At 43.2% G+C, this 14,812-nt stretch overlaps 1 protein-coding gene across 1 annotated transcript in view; it reads right to left on the bottom strand.

Annotated features, from left to right (window-relative positions):
• Positions 1–423: 423 nt before the first annotated feature.
• LOC135976288 (butyrophilin subfamily 3 member A2-like) overlaps positions 424–14,812 on the bottom strand; it is a 31,491-nt gene continuing 17,102 nt past the window's right edge. Inside the window, exons 6-12 of the mRNA XM_065571319.1 lie at positions 14,628–14,684; positions 10,994–11,020; positions 9,420–9,446; positions 5,955–5,975; positions 5,794–5,820; positions 2,080–3,532; positions 424–1,046 (exon numbers count right to left, since the gene is read on the bottom strand). Of these exons, the coding sequence (XP_065427391.1) occupies positions 2,925–3,532; positions 5,794–5,820; positions 5,955–5,975; positions 9,420–9,446; positions 10,994–11,020; positions 14,628–14,684 (767 nt within the window). The 3' untranslated portion in view covers positions 424–1,046; positions 2,080–2,924. The remainder of the gene's footprint in view (positions 1,047–2,079; positions 3,533–5,793; positions 5,821–5,954; positions 5,976–9,419; positions 9,447–10,993; positions 11,021–14,627; positions 14,685–14,812) is intronic.

Genomic DNA, 14,812 nt, shown 5'->3' on the forward strand with positions numbered 1-14,812 from the left:
GAGAGTTAGAAGCCTAAATATGCCCTGGAATGAGGCACCTCTCTCCACTTCGGATTATCTGACATGTGCTGTACCTTGGAGTTAGGTCCCTGTGACGACAGTTCTCGGGGTACCCAGGACTGTGAGTTGTTGTTACTGCCCCCTCCAGCCTGAGGGAATCCTCCCTGAGCTTGACTGGATGTCAGCTCCCTGACACCAGCAGCCTTTCAGTCACTCCAGCCCTCTCCTCCAGGCTATGCCAGCCCTGTCTTCACCTTGCGGGTTAACAATAGGTGCACCTCAATCCCTTTGAAGTGTTTCCCTGAGGTACCCAGCCCCGACACTGACTATTCACAGAAATCCGAGATCCTCTGCTCCCGAAGGGGCAGTGTACCTGAGTGTTACCTTAATACCCCGCTCTTATATAACCCACAGCACTAGTAATAAAACAGAAGTAGTTTTATTTAAGAAAGGCTAGAGGTTCTACTAGAAACAGGGGTTATGGGAACAAATTGTTACAATAGAAAACAAAATATTAAAATACTAAAAGGGCCTACACTTATTAACAGTTATCTTTCCTGTGTAATATAGTAGGCTTCCCCCCCCCCCCCCCAAAAAGTTCAGTCTGTTGTAGAGCTGATTGGAGGACTGCAGAGACTCCAGGTTACAATTGTTCATGAGGACACCACCCTACTCAAGATGTTTCCTCACTGAATGGATACAGAGAGCCTCTCCCCACTCTGCTATCCTGAAACCTGCTTTATCTCTATTCACAGAAAGGGCAAACCCCTGTTTGTTGTAATGTTCTTTTTTTTTCATTTCCAAGTGCTTTTGATTGTGTGCAGTTGTCATTGATGGTTTTCCATTGGAAGTCTTGGGATGGAGCAAGGCTACACAACTGAGCCTTGCATTGCATCACCGCCTAACCTGGGAGGTGTGACAACTCCTTGCTGCCCTAATAAGCCATCATTGAGACACATTTTCCCCTGGTGACTAGTTTTACTGGAGTTCATAAAGCAAACTTTCAATATAAATACACTGTTAGTTAGGGTTACCATATTTTGTGCCTCCAAAAGGAGGACACTCCACAGGGCCCTGGCCCCGCCCCCTCCCCTGCCCCAACTCCGCCCCCTCCCCAAAGTCTCCGCCCCCTCCCCTGCTTCCCGCGAACATTTAATTCGCGGGAAGCCTGAGCAGGTAAGGGGGGGTGGGGGGGGAGGAGGTGCGGCCCAGGCTGGCCCCCCCGGCGGCTCCAGCCTGGGTCCGCTCGTGCCCTGGGGTGCCGGCCCCGGCCCGCCCAGCACTGTCGGCCGGCCCCCGGCGGCCCAGCGCACCCCCCCGGCTCCACGACCCTGGACCGGCCCCGCGGCCCAGCGCACCCCCCCGGCTCCCGGCCCCGCGGCCCAGCGTACCCCCCCGGCTCCCGGCCCCGGCGGCCCAGCGCACCCCCCCGGCTCCGCGACCCTGGACCGGCCCCGCGGCCCAGCACACCCCCCCGGCTCCCGGCCCCGGCGGCCCAGCGCACCCCCCCGGCTCCGCGACCCTGGACCGGCCCCGCGGCCCAGCGCACCCCCCCGGCGGCCCGGCCCCGCGGCCCCGGCCCGGCTCCCGGCCCGGCACTGCGCCCCTGGACCCCGGCCCGGCACCGCGCGCCCGGCCCGGCTCCCAGCCCCGCGACTCCGGCCCTGCACCGGCCCCGGCCAAAGAGGCCCCGGCCGAGCCCTCCCTCCCTCCCGATTTTCCCGGACATGCCCGGCTTTTGGGGATTTCCCCCCGGACGGGGATTTGAGCCCCCAAAAGCCGGACATGTCTGGGAAAATCCGGACGTATGGTAACCCTACTGTTAGTTAAATATTACGTGTACACATATCTCACAATCAGGGCCGGCTCCAGGGTTTTGGCCGCCCCAAACAGCCAAAAAAAAAAAAAAAAAGCCGCGATCGCGATCTGCGGCGGCAATTCGGCGGAAGGTCCTTCGCTCCGAGCAGGAGTGAGGGACCGTCCGCCAAATTGCCACCGAATAGCTGGACCTGCCGCCCCTCTCCAGAGTGGCCACCCCAAGCACCTGCTTGCCAAGCTGGTGCCTGGAGCCAGCCCTGCTCACAATGATTAGGAGTCTTAGTTACAATCTTTCTGTAGATACCTCACATGTAACTGTTTATGGGAAAATATCCTGCAAGATATGTTTGATTTAGTGAGTTTGTCAGGTCTGAGATAACAGTTGTTTGGAAACAATGAGGGACCCTTGGTCAAGGAACCTCTGTGTCATAGCACCTAAGCCAGACTAGCCCTTCCTCACCAAAAAAAAAAAAAAAAGGAAGAAGCCACTACCCCCTTACACCCAGTAGTTACAGCACTCACCCAGGATGTGGGAGAACCAGGTTCAGTTCGCCACTCAGCCTGAAGTGGAGCAGGGACTTAAAGCCAGGGCTCCATAACTCACGTGAGCACCCTAACCTGTGGGCCATTCAAAATTCTGGCATAGAGCTTACTCAGTCTCTCCTGTTGAAGCGTTTCCATTTTGTATAACTAATTGAATGGTCATTGGCACTAGGACTGGAATGTAGATCGCCCCCATCGCTGGTGAGTGCCCCGATCACTGGGCTCAATGAGCATTGTGGTGTTTTCCCTAACATATCAGTTTGGGGCTAATATCTCTATCAGGTTTGCTGATCCTTGGGAGATTGGGACATAAAAAAAAACAGAAAATCCATTTCCAAAGATTTCACAGCAGACAATAGTCCTGCTCAGGTACAACTCAGTGGGGATGGATGCAAGGGGTAAGTGCATTCCCTTGGATGATTTTTTTTAAACCTAGGAGTGAGTTTCTTATGGTCGAATTTCAAGCCACGAGATTTAGTAATTTCTTCCATCCCTGCTTTAGCCTTTTGTTTAGTTGTGGATGGTCCTGCTCTGATTTCTTCTCTTCTCCCATCTTCTTAGGCTCAGGATGACAGGGAATATGGGTCATTGTCTCTATCCTGACAAACAGTCTGCATTGATAATTTCGTAGGGAAATCCCAGTCTCTGCGGGAGCATATGCTGAGGGGTTTTCCATTGTCTCTCCCCTTGTCCTGACTAAGCCTGAGGAATGGATACACTTTCTCTGAATTGTCAAGAGGCATCACAAAAATATCAGCCAAGACATTAACATTATAAAATGAAACTGTCCTTGCTTCTCTATCCAGATAAACCCCAATCACTGTCGGCCATAAATCCCACTCCCGGATTTTAGTGTTTGCCTCATTGGGGTGATATAGCCCCTCAGATCTCCGCAGGGACCAGCACCCCTCCACAGGGGTATTCTCTAACTGTGCTGCTATCACTCTGTCCCTCACAGTCTCGCTCAGCACCCCCAGTTCCCAGTCTGGTTCATCCCCCACCTCCACCTCCCAGTACTGCCTCCCACCCACAAACCCCTCCCTCCCCACTGCGATGAGAGGTCCATAGAAGGTGGTCTGCTCTGGAGATTCAGGTTCATGCCAGACTCTTCTCCCATCCACAGACACTTTCAGTGCAGGGTGTTTACAATCTGGATCCAGAGTGATAGGAACTGGGGAGAGAAACCAGAGCAAAGGTTAAAAAACATGGGCATGTCCAGTCTTGAGAAAAGAAGACGTGAAAAAGATCTGTAAACATGTTAAGAACTGTTATAAAGAGGCTGGTGATCAATTGTTCTCCATGTGGAGGGGTAATGAGATGGTTTGCTGATGACAGGCCATTAAAGGACATGAGAAAGGATAGCCTGCTAGTTCGTGCTCAGAACATCACTTATATTTGAAGCTGAATGAATAAATGATTCTGCTGTATGGGGGTTAACCAGAAAATTGTTTTGATAGGTTTTGAACCAAACCTGAATAGTCTCACTATTTTTCAATTAAACCAAAACCAAAACCTACAAGAACGGATCATTTCAGATTGAAAACTGCCAAGAATGAAACAAAATGAAAACCCTGAAACATTTTTTTCTTTCTTTTTCTTTTCCCCATTTTGTTTTGTTAAATGTTCAGTTTTTTTTTTAATCTGAAAAAAAAATGGGTTTTGGCTTTTCATTTTGTCTTTTTTTTCTTTTAAACAATAAATATGGCTAAATTATGAAACAGCATTTCAAAATGAAAACTCAGAATGTTTCATTTTGAAATGGTAGAACCATTTCAACTTTTTTGAAAAAAATCCATTTTTATTCCACCAAAAACTATTTGCCAAATTTGACTCAAATTCATGATTAGTTTTGGTGTTCTGAAAGATACTGTTATTTCGCAAATTTACTATTTGCCAAAAATTTTCACCCAGCTCTACTTGTACCACTAATGTCATAGAGTTTAAGGCCAGAAGGGACCACCAGATCATCCCATCTGTCCTCCTGCATACCACAGGCCTCCTATGCCACACAACATTTAAGGTGATGTAAATGAATTCAGATTATCATGGTACCTGTGGCAAAGTCAATACATTGCAATGGAGAATTCAGTCCTCTTTCACCAGGGCAAAAGCAACTTGTAATCATACTTAGTGAAGGACAGACCATTCATGAGACTTCTGTTTTATGTCTTGCAATGCACACACTCGCCAGCCTGTTCTTACAGTGGTTCCATGTGGCTTGTCTTTCCATACCTAATTTTGGAATACATGTTGTATTTCAAAATCTGGACTATCGGGTGCCTACTGTTTGGGGAGTGGGTGGTTATGGCCATCAATTCACCCCCACCACAAACTCTAATGATAAGCTACAGCTTTTGTATATTACACAGCATTGACTAATACAGGGGTAGGCAACCTATGGCACGCGTGCCAAAGGCGGCATGTGAGCTGATTTTCAGTGGCACTCACACTGCCCGGGTCCTGGCCACCATTCCAGGGGGCTCTGCATTTTAATTTAATTTTAAATGAAGCTTCTTAAACATTTTAAAAACCTATTTACTTTACATACAACAATAGTTTAGTTATATATTATAGACTTATAGAAAGAGACATTCTAAAAACGTTAAAATGTATTACTGGCATGCGAAACCTTAAATTAGAGTGACTAAATGAAGACTCGGCACACCACTTCTGAAAGGTTGCCAACCCCTGGACTAATATATGCTGGCTAGTACACATATATATTGTGCTGATAATACTACCCGCAGTATATATTCCATGCATTTAAAAATACATATTATTAAGCATTAATATAGAAGTTGTGAAGCCCAAATTGCCCTGAATCTTTATTAAAATCCTCTTAATTTATGCTAAGTATCTCATAAACCTTGCATTAGCTGAAGTAAGCTTTGGCTTAAATAGGAACACTGTCAGTATCAGGATATATAATTGTTTCCATAGAGCAACAGAAAGAGCAAAATCCTTGCAAACCTATTTATCCTGGTACCAAACCTACAAGATTCATGCCCCTTAGAACCTGGAATGCATGTATCCAGAACAAAGATTAGGGTGCATAATGGGACCAGAAAAACAAGATAAAAGCTAATTGGTTGACTCTAGTTTCAAATGAGGCATATGGTACCTTTTACTGGTAAACAAATAGAGTAAAAAAGGATAGCTTTTGAGGTGTAACTTTGGGAAGCACACCTTCTGCATCATGTGAACATAACATAGCTTTACAGGACCACTCTTGGGACATTGGTATCTTATAGAATCTTTTTCCTATACCATATTAATAAACCTAACTGAAACTGGTTATTTGATCTCTTAAGTACATTTCATAATGAAATAAGGAACCAAAATGTGATCAAACAATTGACTATACAATTTATCAACAGACACATCTGGCCCCATTCTACAGTCAGCATTGCTTCTCAGTGCTGTCCCACTCACCCATGTAGCTTCGAGCCTTCCTGAAATCTGCAAACAAAGGAAAATAAATATGTTTATAGAGGCTGGATTGCCTGGACATTTGTAGAGAGAAGTGATGTCATTCTGGAGCAGATTAGAATTTGCATATCCATGATATGCAACATAGAAACTTATCATCTTACCTAATTCCACTGTCAGTCTCTCTGAAATGGAAAGAGATGGTGTTATTCCCTATAAATTATGCAGAGCTGGGCTGATCTATAGTCATGTGATCTCTTTAAGCATGTTTCTTCTATTCTCTCACTGCAACAGGAGAGAAGTCTCAGTCAGACACTGAGGGGGAAAAAAAAACATTTAACAGCTGTGAGATGGAGGTCTCTGCTAATAACAATCATTTCCCAGTGATGGATTTGGTATTCTCTGTGTGATGCTGGGGCTTTACTCGTCTCATCAACATTAAAAAAGGGAGATTAAAGGAACCTCACAAGATTAAAACATGTTTAAAGAAAATTCCTTTTCTCCACTACTGGTAATTAGAACTGGGCAAAATCATAGAGTTTGCAATTCTAAGGAAGGGTAGAAGGGAGAACAGCAAAATAGAGACAATGGATTTCAGGAAGGCAGAATTTGATAAACTCAGAGAGCTGATAGGTAAGGTCCCATGGGAATCAAGACTGAGGGGAAAAACAACTGAGGAGAGTTGGCAGTTTTTCAAAGGGACACTATTAAGGGCCCAAAAGCAAGCAATTCCGCTGGTTAGGAAAGATAGAAAATATGGCAAAAGACCACCTTGGCTTAACCACGAGATCTTGCATGGACAGATTACAAAGGATGAATATAGGCAAACAACACAGGAATGCAGGGGCAAGATTAGAAAGGCAAAGGCACAAAATGAGCTCAAACTAGCTACGGGAATAAAGGGAAACAAGAAGACTTTTTATCAATACATTAGAAGCAAGAGGAAGACCAAAGACAGGGTAGGCCCACTGCTTAGTGAAGAGGGAGAAACAGTAACAGGAAACTTGGAAATGGCAGAGATGCTTAATGACTTCTTTGTTTCGGTCTTCACCAAGAAGTCTGAAGGAATGCCTAACATAGTGAATGCTAATGAGAAGGGGGTAGGTTTAGCAGATAAAATAAAAAAAGAACAAGTTAAAAATCACTTAGAAAAGTTAGATGCCTGCAAGTCACCAGGGTCTGATGAAATGCATCCTAGAATACTCAAGGAGCTAATAGAGGAGGTATCTGAGCCTCTAGCTATTATCTTTGGAAAATCATGGGAGACGGGAGAGATTCCAGAAGACTGGAAAAGGGCAAATATAGTGCCCATCTATAAAAAGGGAAATAAAAACAACCCAGGAAACTACAGACCAGTTAGTTTAACTTCTGTGCCAGGGAAGATAATGGAGCAAGTAATTAAGGAAATCATCTGCAAACACTTGGAAGGTGGTAAGGTGATAGGGAACAGCCAGCATGGATTTGTAAAGAACAAATCATGTCAAACCAATCCGATAGCTTTCTTTGATAGGATAACGAGTCTTGTGGATAAGGGAGAAGCTGTGGATGTGGTATACCTAGACTTTAGTAAGGCATTTGATATGGTCTCGCGTGATATTCTTATCAATAAACTAGGCAAATACAATTTAGATGGGGCTACTATAAGGTGGGTGCATAACTGGCTGGATAACCGTACTCAGAGAGTTGTTATTAATGGTTCCCAATCCTGCTGGAAAGGCATAACGAGTGGGGTTCCGTAGGGGTCTGTTTTGGGACCGGCTCTGTTCAATATCTTCATTAACGACTTAGATATTGGCATAGAAAGTACGCTTATTAAGTTTGTGGATGATACCAAACTGGGAGGGATTGCAACTGCTTTGGAGGACAGGGTCATAACTCAAAATGATCTGGACAAATTGGAGAAATGGTCTGAGTTAAACAGGATGAAGTTTAACAAAGACAAATGCAAAGTGCTCCACTTAGGAAGAAAAAATCAGTTTCACACATAGAGAATGGGAAGAGACTGTCTAGGAAGGAGTACGGCAGAAAGGGATCTAGGGGTTATAGTGGACCACAAGCTAAATATGAGTCAACAGTGTGATGCTGTTGCAAAAAAAGCAAACATGATTCTGGGATGTATTAACAGGTGTGTTGTGAGCAAGACGCGAGAAGTCATTCTTCCGCTCTACTCTGCTCTGGTTAGGCCTCAGCTGGAGTATTGTGTACAGTTCTGGGCACCACATTTCAAGAAAGATGTGGAGAAATTGGAAAGGGTCAAGAGAAGAGCAACAAGAATGATTATAGGTCTTGAGAACATGACCTATGAAGGAAGGCTGAAAGAATTGGGTTTGTTTAGTTTGGAAAAGAGAAGACTGAGAGGGGACGTGATAGCAGTTTTCAGGTATCTAAAAGGGTGTCATAAGGAGGAGGGAGAAAACTTGTTCACCTTAGCCTCTAAGGATAGAACAAGAAGCAATGGGCTTAAACTCCAGCAAGGGAGGTCTAGGTTGGACATCAGAAAAAGTTCCTAATTTCAGGGTGGTTAAACACTGGAATAAATTGCCTAGGGAGGTTGTGGAATCTCCATCTCTGGAGATATTTAAGAGTAGGTTAGATAAATGTCTATCAGGGATGGTCTAGACAGTATTTGGTCCTGCCATGCAGGCAGGGGACTGGACTCGATGACCTCTTGAGGTCCCTTCCAGTCCTAGAATCTATGAATCTATGAAAATTCTTCAGACAAATATTTTATTCAACGAAAAAGGCAGTTTCAGGTCAAGCAAAACTATTTGCTAATTTGGATGTTATTCAGTGAATAGTTTCAGCTAAAAAGGGGGGTTTATTTTCAAAAAAGTAAAAATGTTCCATTTTGACATTTTCGCAATGAAATGTTTGTTTGAAAATGATGTTTCATATTTTTAAATTTAGCTCAATGCATATAAAAAGAACAAAATAAAAAGGGTAGTTAACGCCCCATAATTAAACAATCCAAACAAAAAAACAAAACAAACAAAACCTGGGGAAAACAATGTTTCAGGTTGAACAAAATGTTTCATTCATCTTTTTTTGATTTTTCATTTTCCTGAGAAAAATTGAAAAATTTGCATTTGGGTTTGACAAAATGTTTTTTTGTCAGATTTTTTGGTTCGGCCACTAAAATGAAAAATCAATTATTAATTCAGCTGTACTAGTAATCCATGGGGTCATTAAAATGATGTGTTTTCACTCTAGCTGAATAGGATTTAGATTAATTTGGAAAGGAATGGTGCTCTCATTCAGGATCTGCTCTTGACAAGAAAATAAGGAGACTTATACTTTCTCATACCCACACATGGGGAAAAAAAATCCTATAGCTACAGGGACACCGCCAGCCCTTCTCTATGGCATCACAAAAATGTGACTGATGATCTGATGCTGAAGACAATGTGACATCTATTTATCTAGGCACAAGAGCTGGTAACCCTATGTCTGCTGGAGAAAACATGTTTGCTGAGGTAGGGTTAGGTTTGGCTGTCTCAGATTTGGCTCACACTGTTCTCAGTCCCATGATCAGCACACAAAGCTTGTAGCACAGGCATTTCTGTAGCTACTCAGCTACTGCAGGTAACTTCTGCTCAGTGACTCTCTAACGGGCCAACAGATGCACTTACCAATCCTCTTGCTTCGATCATGCTGTTCTGGGAAGAGAAGAAAGAAACACGTCACAAACTCAATGTGTGGAATTTGAATTAGAGCAATTTGAACCACAGAGCCATGTATCTCAGAACCAAAGATACATTGGGTGAGGTCCACTGAGGTATATAGGTGCCTCGCTCCCATTAAAATCAATAAGAGTTAGACACCAAAATAATTTTGTGAATCCCATTTGTTGTTGTTAATGAATAAAATCAGGGGCACCATGTGTAACATGAAGAAAGAGCTCTGTATGTCTACAAAGTGCTGTATGTCCTTTATGGGAATGATTTGTAGCATTGTGAGAGAGACAAGGGGAGTGAGGAAATATTGTTCTTGGACCAACTTTTGTTGGTAACAGAGAGAGACTTTCAAGCTACACAGAGATCTAAAAGATATCACCTCAACCACCTTGTCTTTCTCATATTCTAGGACCAACACGGCCACAACAACACTGTAACATTTTGAAACTACAAGGACTTGTTTGAAGGGGCGCGGCTATTAAGTTCAGGATTCCACAAAAGCACTCACCACTCATCTTTAGGTTTCACATTGAATGTCTTGATTCACTTGTGAAGAGTGATTTCAGTGCATCTCTGCATAGAGCATTTCACAAAAGTCAATGCACAGTTCGGTATGATTCGCACTCTCTGTTCAGCGCTTTGGGTCTGGAGATATCAGTAACCAGGGGCAGGGTTCCTTGACAGAACTGGGAGGGAGGGAGGGAGGGGAGCCCTGGAATGAACTAATAGGGAACGTTGTTTGTGATGCATTGAAAATCATGTTAAAATTGTGATCTATCACTTTAAATTCTATGGGGTTTTCATGATCCTGCCTGCAGCCAGGACAAAACTGGTGATGAGAATGGGATCAGTTTCTCTGCTATGCTTCACTGAATACAAATAGAGAAAAACATAAAATATTCCTGCTGCCAGTTAATACTAACCTTATTTCTTACAATTCAGAATAACACACCAAACCAAAACAAAGCAGGCTGCTTCTTATGGCAGAGACCCAACTCACCCCACTTTGCTCTAGCTGTCTGCACACTGAGTGCTGAAAGACCCAGATCACACACTTCCCAATCCCTACAGAGCCCACTGCCTCCAAGCAGGTGAAGGAAGCTCTCTGAGAATTTAAACTGATAGATCCCACTTTTAACCGTTTTCAGTACACCACCTTGCTAAACAGGAGTGAGGTACATTGGTAGAGATGAGAGGGGTGTCTAGAAAAGGAATAACACTCTCTCAGGACTGAGGTGTATTCATAGACCATCATGGAAGAAGCTTGCCCAGCCCTAGCCTGTCCTGTATGTGGCTTTAGCTAAGGCTGTACATCCCTCCTTCCCATAAACACTACACTCACTAAACATTGCTGAGAATGTCACAGAAGACTTAGCTGCTGCATGTTCTGCTGTATGTTCTTATTTCTGAGGGAGCAGGAAAAGCACATAGAGATGATTAAAGATCATATGCACAGAGGAGGGAAATTGTCTATCTAATTATAATGTGAAAACACAGACACAATTTTGCCAGGGGATTTATCAAAATACCTGATTCCAACTCCTTCTTCTGAGCCTCTGGAATAGGAGAGAGGAAAGAGTTAGCCACATTCTCTGCCATGCTTTGTACTACATACCTATACAGGTTAGATAACAATACTCCCCTCTCCCAACCACAGTGCAGGAACCAGGAACTTGGGTAGGAGCAGTGCTGTATCAGCGTTATGCATGGCCATGCTGGCTACCTAGACTGGACTCCTGGGACCAGTCAGTGGCTCCTCAGACTGGCAAAGTGGGGACTGAGAGCTTGGTGGAAGCCACACATCCAGTCCTGCACCAAACAAAGTATCTCACACTGCTTCTCAGCAATCCCTTTAGCCAGTTACAGAAGGGCAGTGATGAGATAACTAAAGAGACCCATCCAGCCTTCAGGAGGAATAGGTAGGATGGTTATTTAGTTAAGACAACAGGACAAGAAGCCAGGTCTCCAGAACTCTATTTCCAGCTCTGCCACAGAATTGCTATGTTACCTCAGGCAAGTTCATTCCCTCTCTGTAATTCCTTATATTCATCCAACAGGGTAGCCTGCCCCTTAAGGGCCAAGAGGCCTAGGGTTAGCCAGCCATGTTCAAGCAGCCGCACTTGTGCGATAAATAATTGCATCTTAGCCAGAGAGGGCAGGGTTAATTGGGGTCAGGTGGCAGCTTGGAATGCCCAGGTCTTGGAAAAGGGCTGAGACAACCCAGTTTGCAGGAGGAACTCCAGGGAGAAAGGTTGGGGTCTTGACATAGGAGCTGAGGAGGGGCTGAGACTGTGGGAAGGAGCCTGGGAATCAGGGCTCTATCCCAGAGCCAGAGACACTTAAAAGGTAGTCCAGAGGGGCTGAGAAATGTTAATCAATATATGACAGGATAATATATTGATATATCACATTATCTGTATGTATTATACACACCAAATATATTAATACGTATTAAACACACAATATCAATATAACATCACTATACTGTGTATATATCTATCTATCTTTATATATTTAATGCAGCCTTGGCATTAGAAAACAGATAATTTGTCAAAGACAAAGTACATTAATGTTGTGCCCTGGTACAAGCTGGGGAGGTACGTTCATGGACCAGTACCAAAAGACCGGGAACAAAGGGTAGGAATTAATGGTAAATTCTCAGAATGGAGAGGGGTAACTAGTGGTGTTCCCCAAGGGTCAGTCCTCGGACCAATCCTATACAACTTATTCATAAATGATCTGGAGAAAGGGGTAAACAGTGAGGTGGCAAAGTTTGCAGATGATACTAAACTGTTCAAGATAGTTAAGACCAAAGCAGACTGTGACGAACTTCAAAAAGATCTCACAAAACTAAATGATTGGGCAACAAAATGGCAAATGAAATTTAATGTGGATAAATGTAAAGTAATGCACATTGGAAAAAATAACCCCAACTATATATACAATATGATGGAGGCTAATTTAGCTACAACGAGTCAGGAAAAAGATCTTGGAGTCATCGTGGATAGTTCTCTGAAGATGTCTATGCAGTGTGCAGAGGCAATCAAAAAAGCAAACAGGATGTTAGGTATCATTAAAAAAAGGGGATAGAGAATAAGACTGAGAATATATTATTGCCCTTATATAAATAGATGGTATGCCCACATCTCGAATACTGCATAGAGATTTGGTCTCCTCATCTCAAAAAAGATATACTGGCACTAGAAAAGGTTCAGAAAAGTGCAACTAAAATGATTAGGGGTTTGGAACAGGTCCCATATGAGGAGAGATTAAAGAGGCTAGGACTCTTCAGCTTGGAAAAGAGGAGACTAAGGGGGGATATGATAGAGGTATATAAAATCATGAGTGATGTGGAGAAAGTGGATAAGGAAAAGTTATTTACTTATCCCCATAATACAAGAACTAGGGGTCACCAAATGAAATTAATAGGCAGCAGGTTTAAAACAAATACAAGGAAGTTCTTCTTCACACAGCGCACAATCTACTTGTGGAACTCCTTACCCTAGGAGGTTGTGAAGGCTAGGACTATAACAGTGTTTAAAAGAGAACTGGATAAATTCATGGTGGTTAAGTCCATTAATGGCTATTAGCCAGGATGGGTAAGGAACGGTGTCCCTAGCCTATGTTTGTCAGAGGATGGAGATGGATGGCAGGAGAGAGATCACTTGATCATTACCTGTTAGGTTCACTCCCTCTGGGGCACCTGGCATTGGCCACTGTCGGTAGACAGGATACTGAGCTAGGTGGACCTTTGGTCTGACCCAGTACGGCCATTCTTATGTTCTTATGTAAAGCAAAGATAAGGAAAGTTACAGAAAAAGAAATTAAGCAACTGAGGTGAACTGGTGGGTTGGATTTTAGTGATGTGTACAGATTTTTGTAACTTGTAATATCATCTAATAAATACTACCAGCTGAAATGTGTAACTTTCAAAGCACATCTTCTGTATAAGGTGAATGTACAAAATGGATGAGACAGCCTCCCAGAAACTGATATTGTATTGAGCTTTTCTTCCTGTACTGTGCTATTTTTTACTTTTGACTGACATTGGTTGTTTGGTCTCTTGAGTATATTTCATACCAAACGAAAGTGTGGTCAAGCTATTGAGTATACAATTTATCAACAGAACTGTTTTGGACTTTTCTTACCCAGAATGGGTCCAGAGTAGATGTGACTTAACCAGAGGTCTATGATGTGCCTTAAGAAGCAATCAACAAGGGTGCTGGAGATGAAGATGCTTGCAATGCCATGCTCTGATGCCCGGGGGTGATATGAGGGTTGTTGGAACTGCTTACAATTCTCTTAATTGTAATTCTCCCAATTCAATTCTTGATAATTAAGCCTATACATTATCACTAAATCCCCAGCCTGAGCAGGGTATCAAGAGCAACAAGAAATCTAGTATAGGTAACTGGTTAGTTTAATTTACTTAACCAGTTTATGTTTTATGCCCCAGCGTTCTCACACACCACAGCCTTTTTGATTTTCTACTAACAATGTCTCACTGGCTAACGTGCAGCAAACCATAAATAAAATCAGACAGAATAAATGTTATTTTGCTGTCATCAAATCTGCTGAAACTCAAAATACATTTCAAATTCTGCAATTGAAAATCTGAGGAGCAGGGATTTATCAGCTCACACAGACCCAACACTGGATTTCTGAGATCTTGTGATGAATTCCCCAGTGCCTGGTTCTGATTTTAATCCACTAAGAGACTTGCCAGAAGAGGCTTTATTGGGTCAGCACTGAATCTTAATCATTGATAAAACTACTCAGAGTGGAAGGCCAGATTCTGCAGCCTTTACCCATTTTGAATGCTCTGTTGCTCCATGAACAGTCCCATTGAAATCCATGAGACAGTGAGGTACAATGCAGTGTAAGTAAAGTCTGCAGAATTAGGCCCAGAATCATCATCACAAAGATGAGCTCCTAGCTCAACCCCACCCTCAGCCAGGAAACGGAAGCACTGATTGTCAGGTTTTCTCTGCAAAGTACACATTTGTAAAGCTACTATAATCAATATGGGTAATGACCATGGGGAGTGAGGAAGCGACTCATTAGACAGCCCTGTTCCATTCAACACCTTAATCTACCCCAGCACTCACAGAGTTTTACAGAAAGAACAACAACAACAAAATAATAATAATGTAGGGAACATACCTAGAGATAATAGAGCATCCTCTTCACAGCTTTTCTTCTGAGAAACCTTTTGCTTCTCTATAAGATTAAGAATTAAACATTTCATTGATAATACAAAAGCTGTCTGAAGTTATAGGGAGTATGATCAATAAAATAACATGAGATTTTCAATTACCAATGTCCAAAATTCAGTGACCCCTACATGG

Source organism: Chrysemys picta, chromosome 17, assembly GCF_011386835.1.
Source record: "Chrysemys picta bellii isolate R12L10 chromosome 17, ASM1138683v2, whole genome shotgun sequence".
NCBI lineage: Eukaryota > Metazoa > Chordata > Testudines > Emydidae > Chrysemys > Chrysemys picta.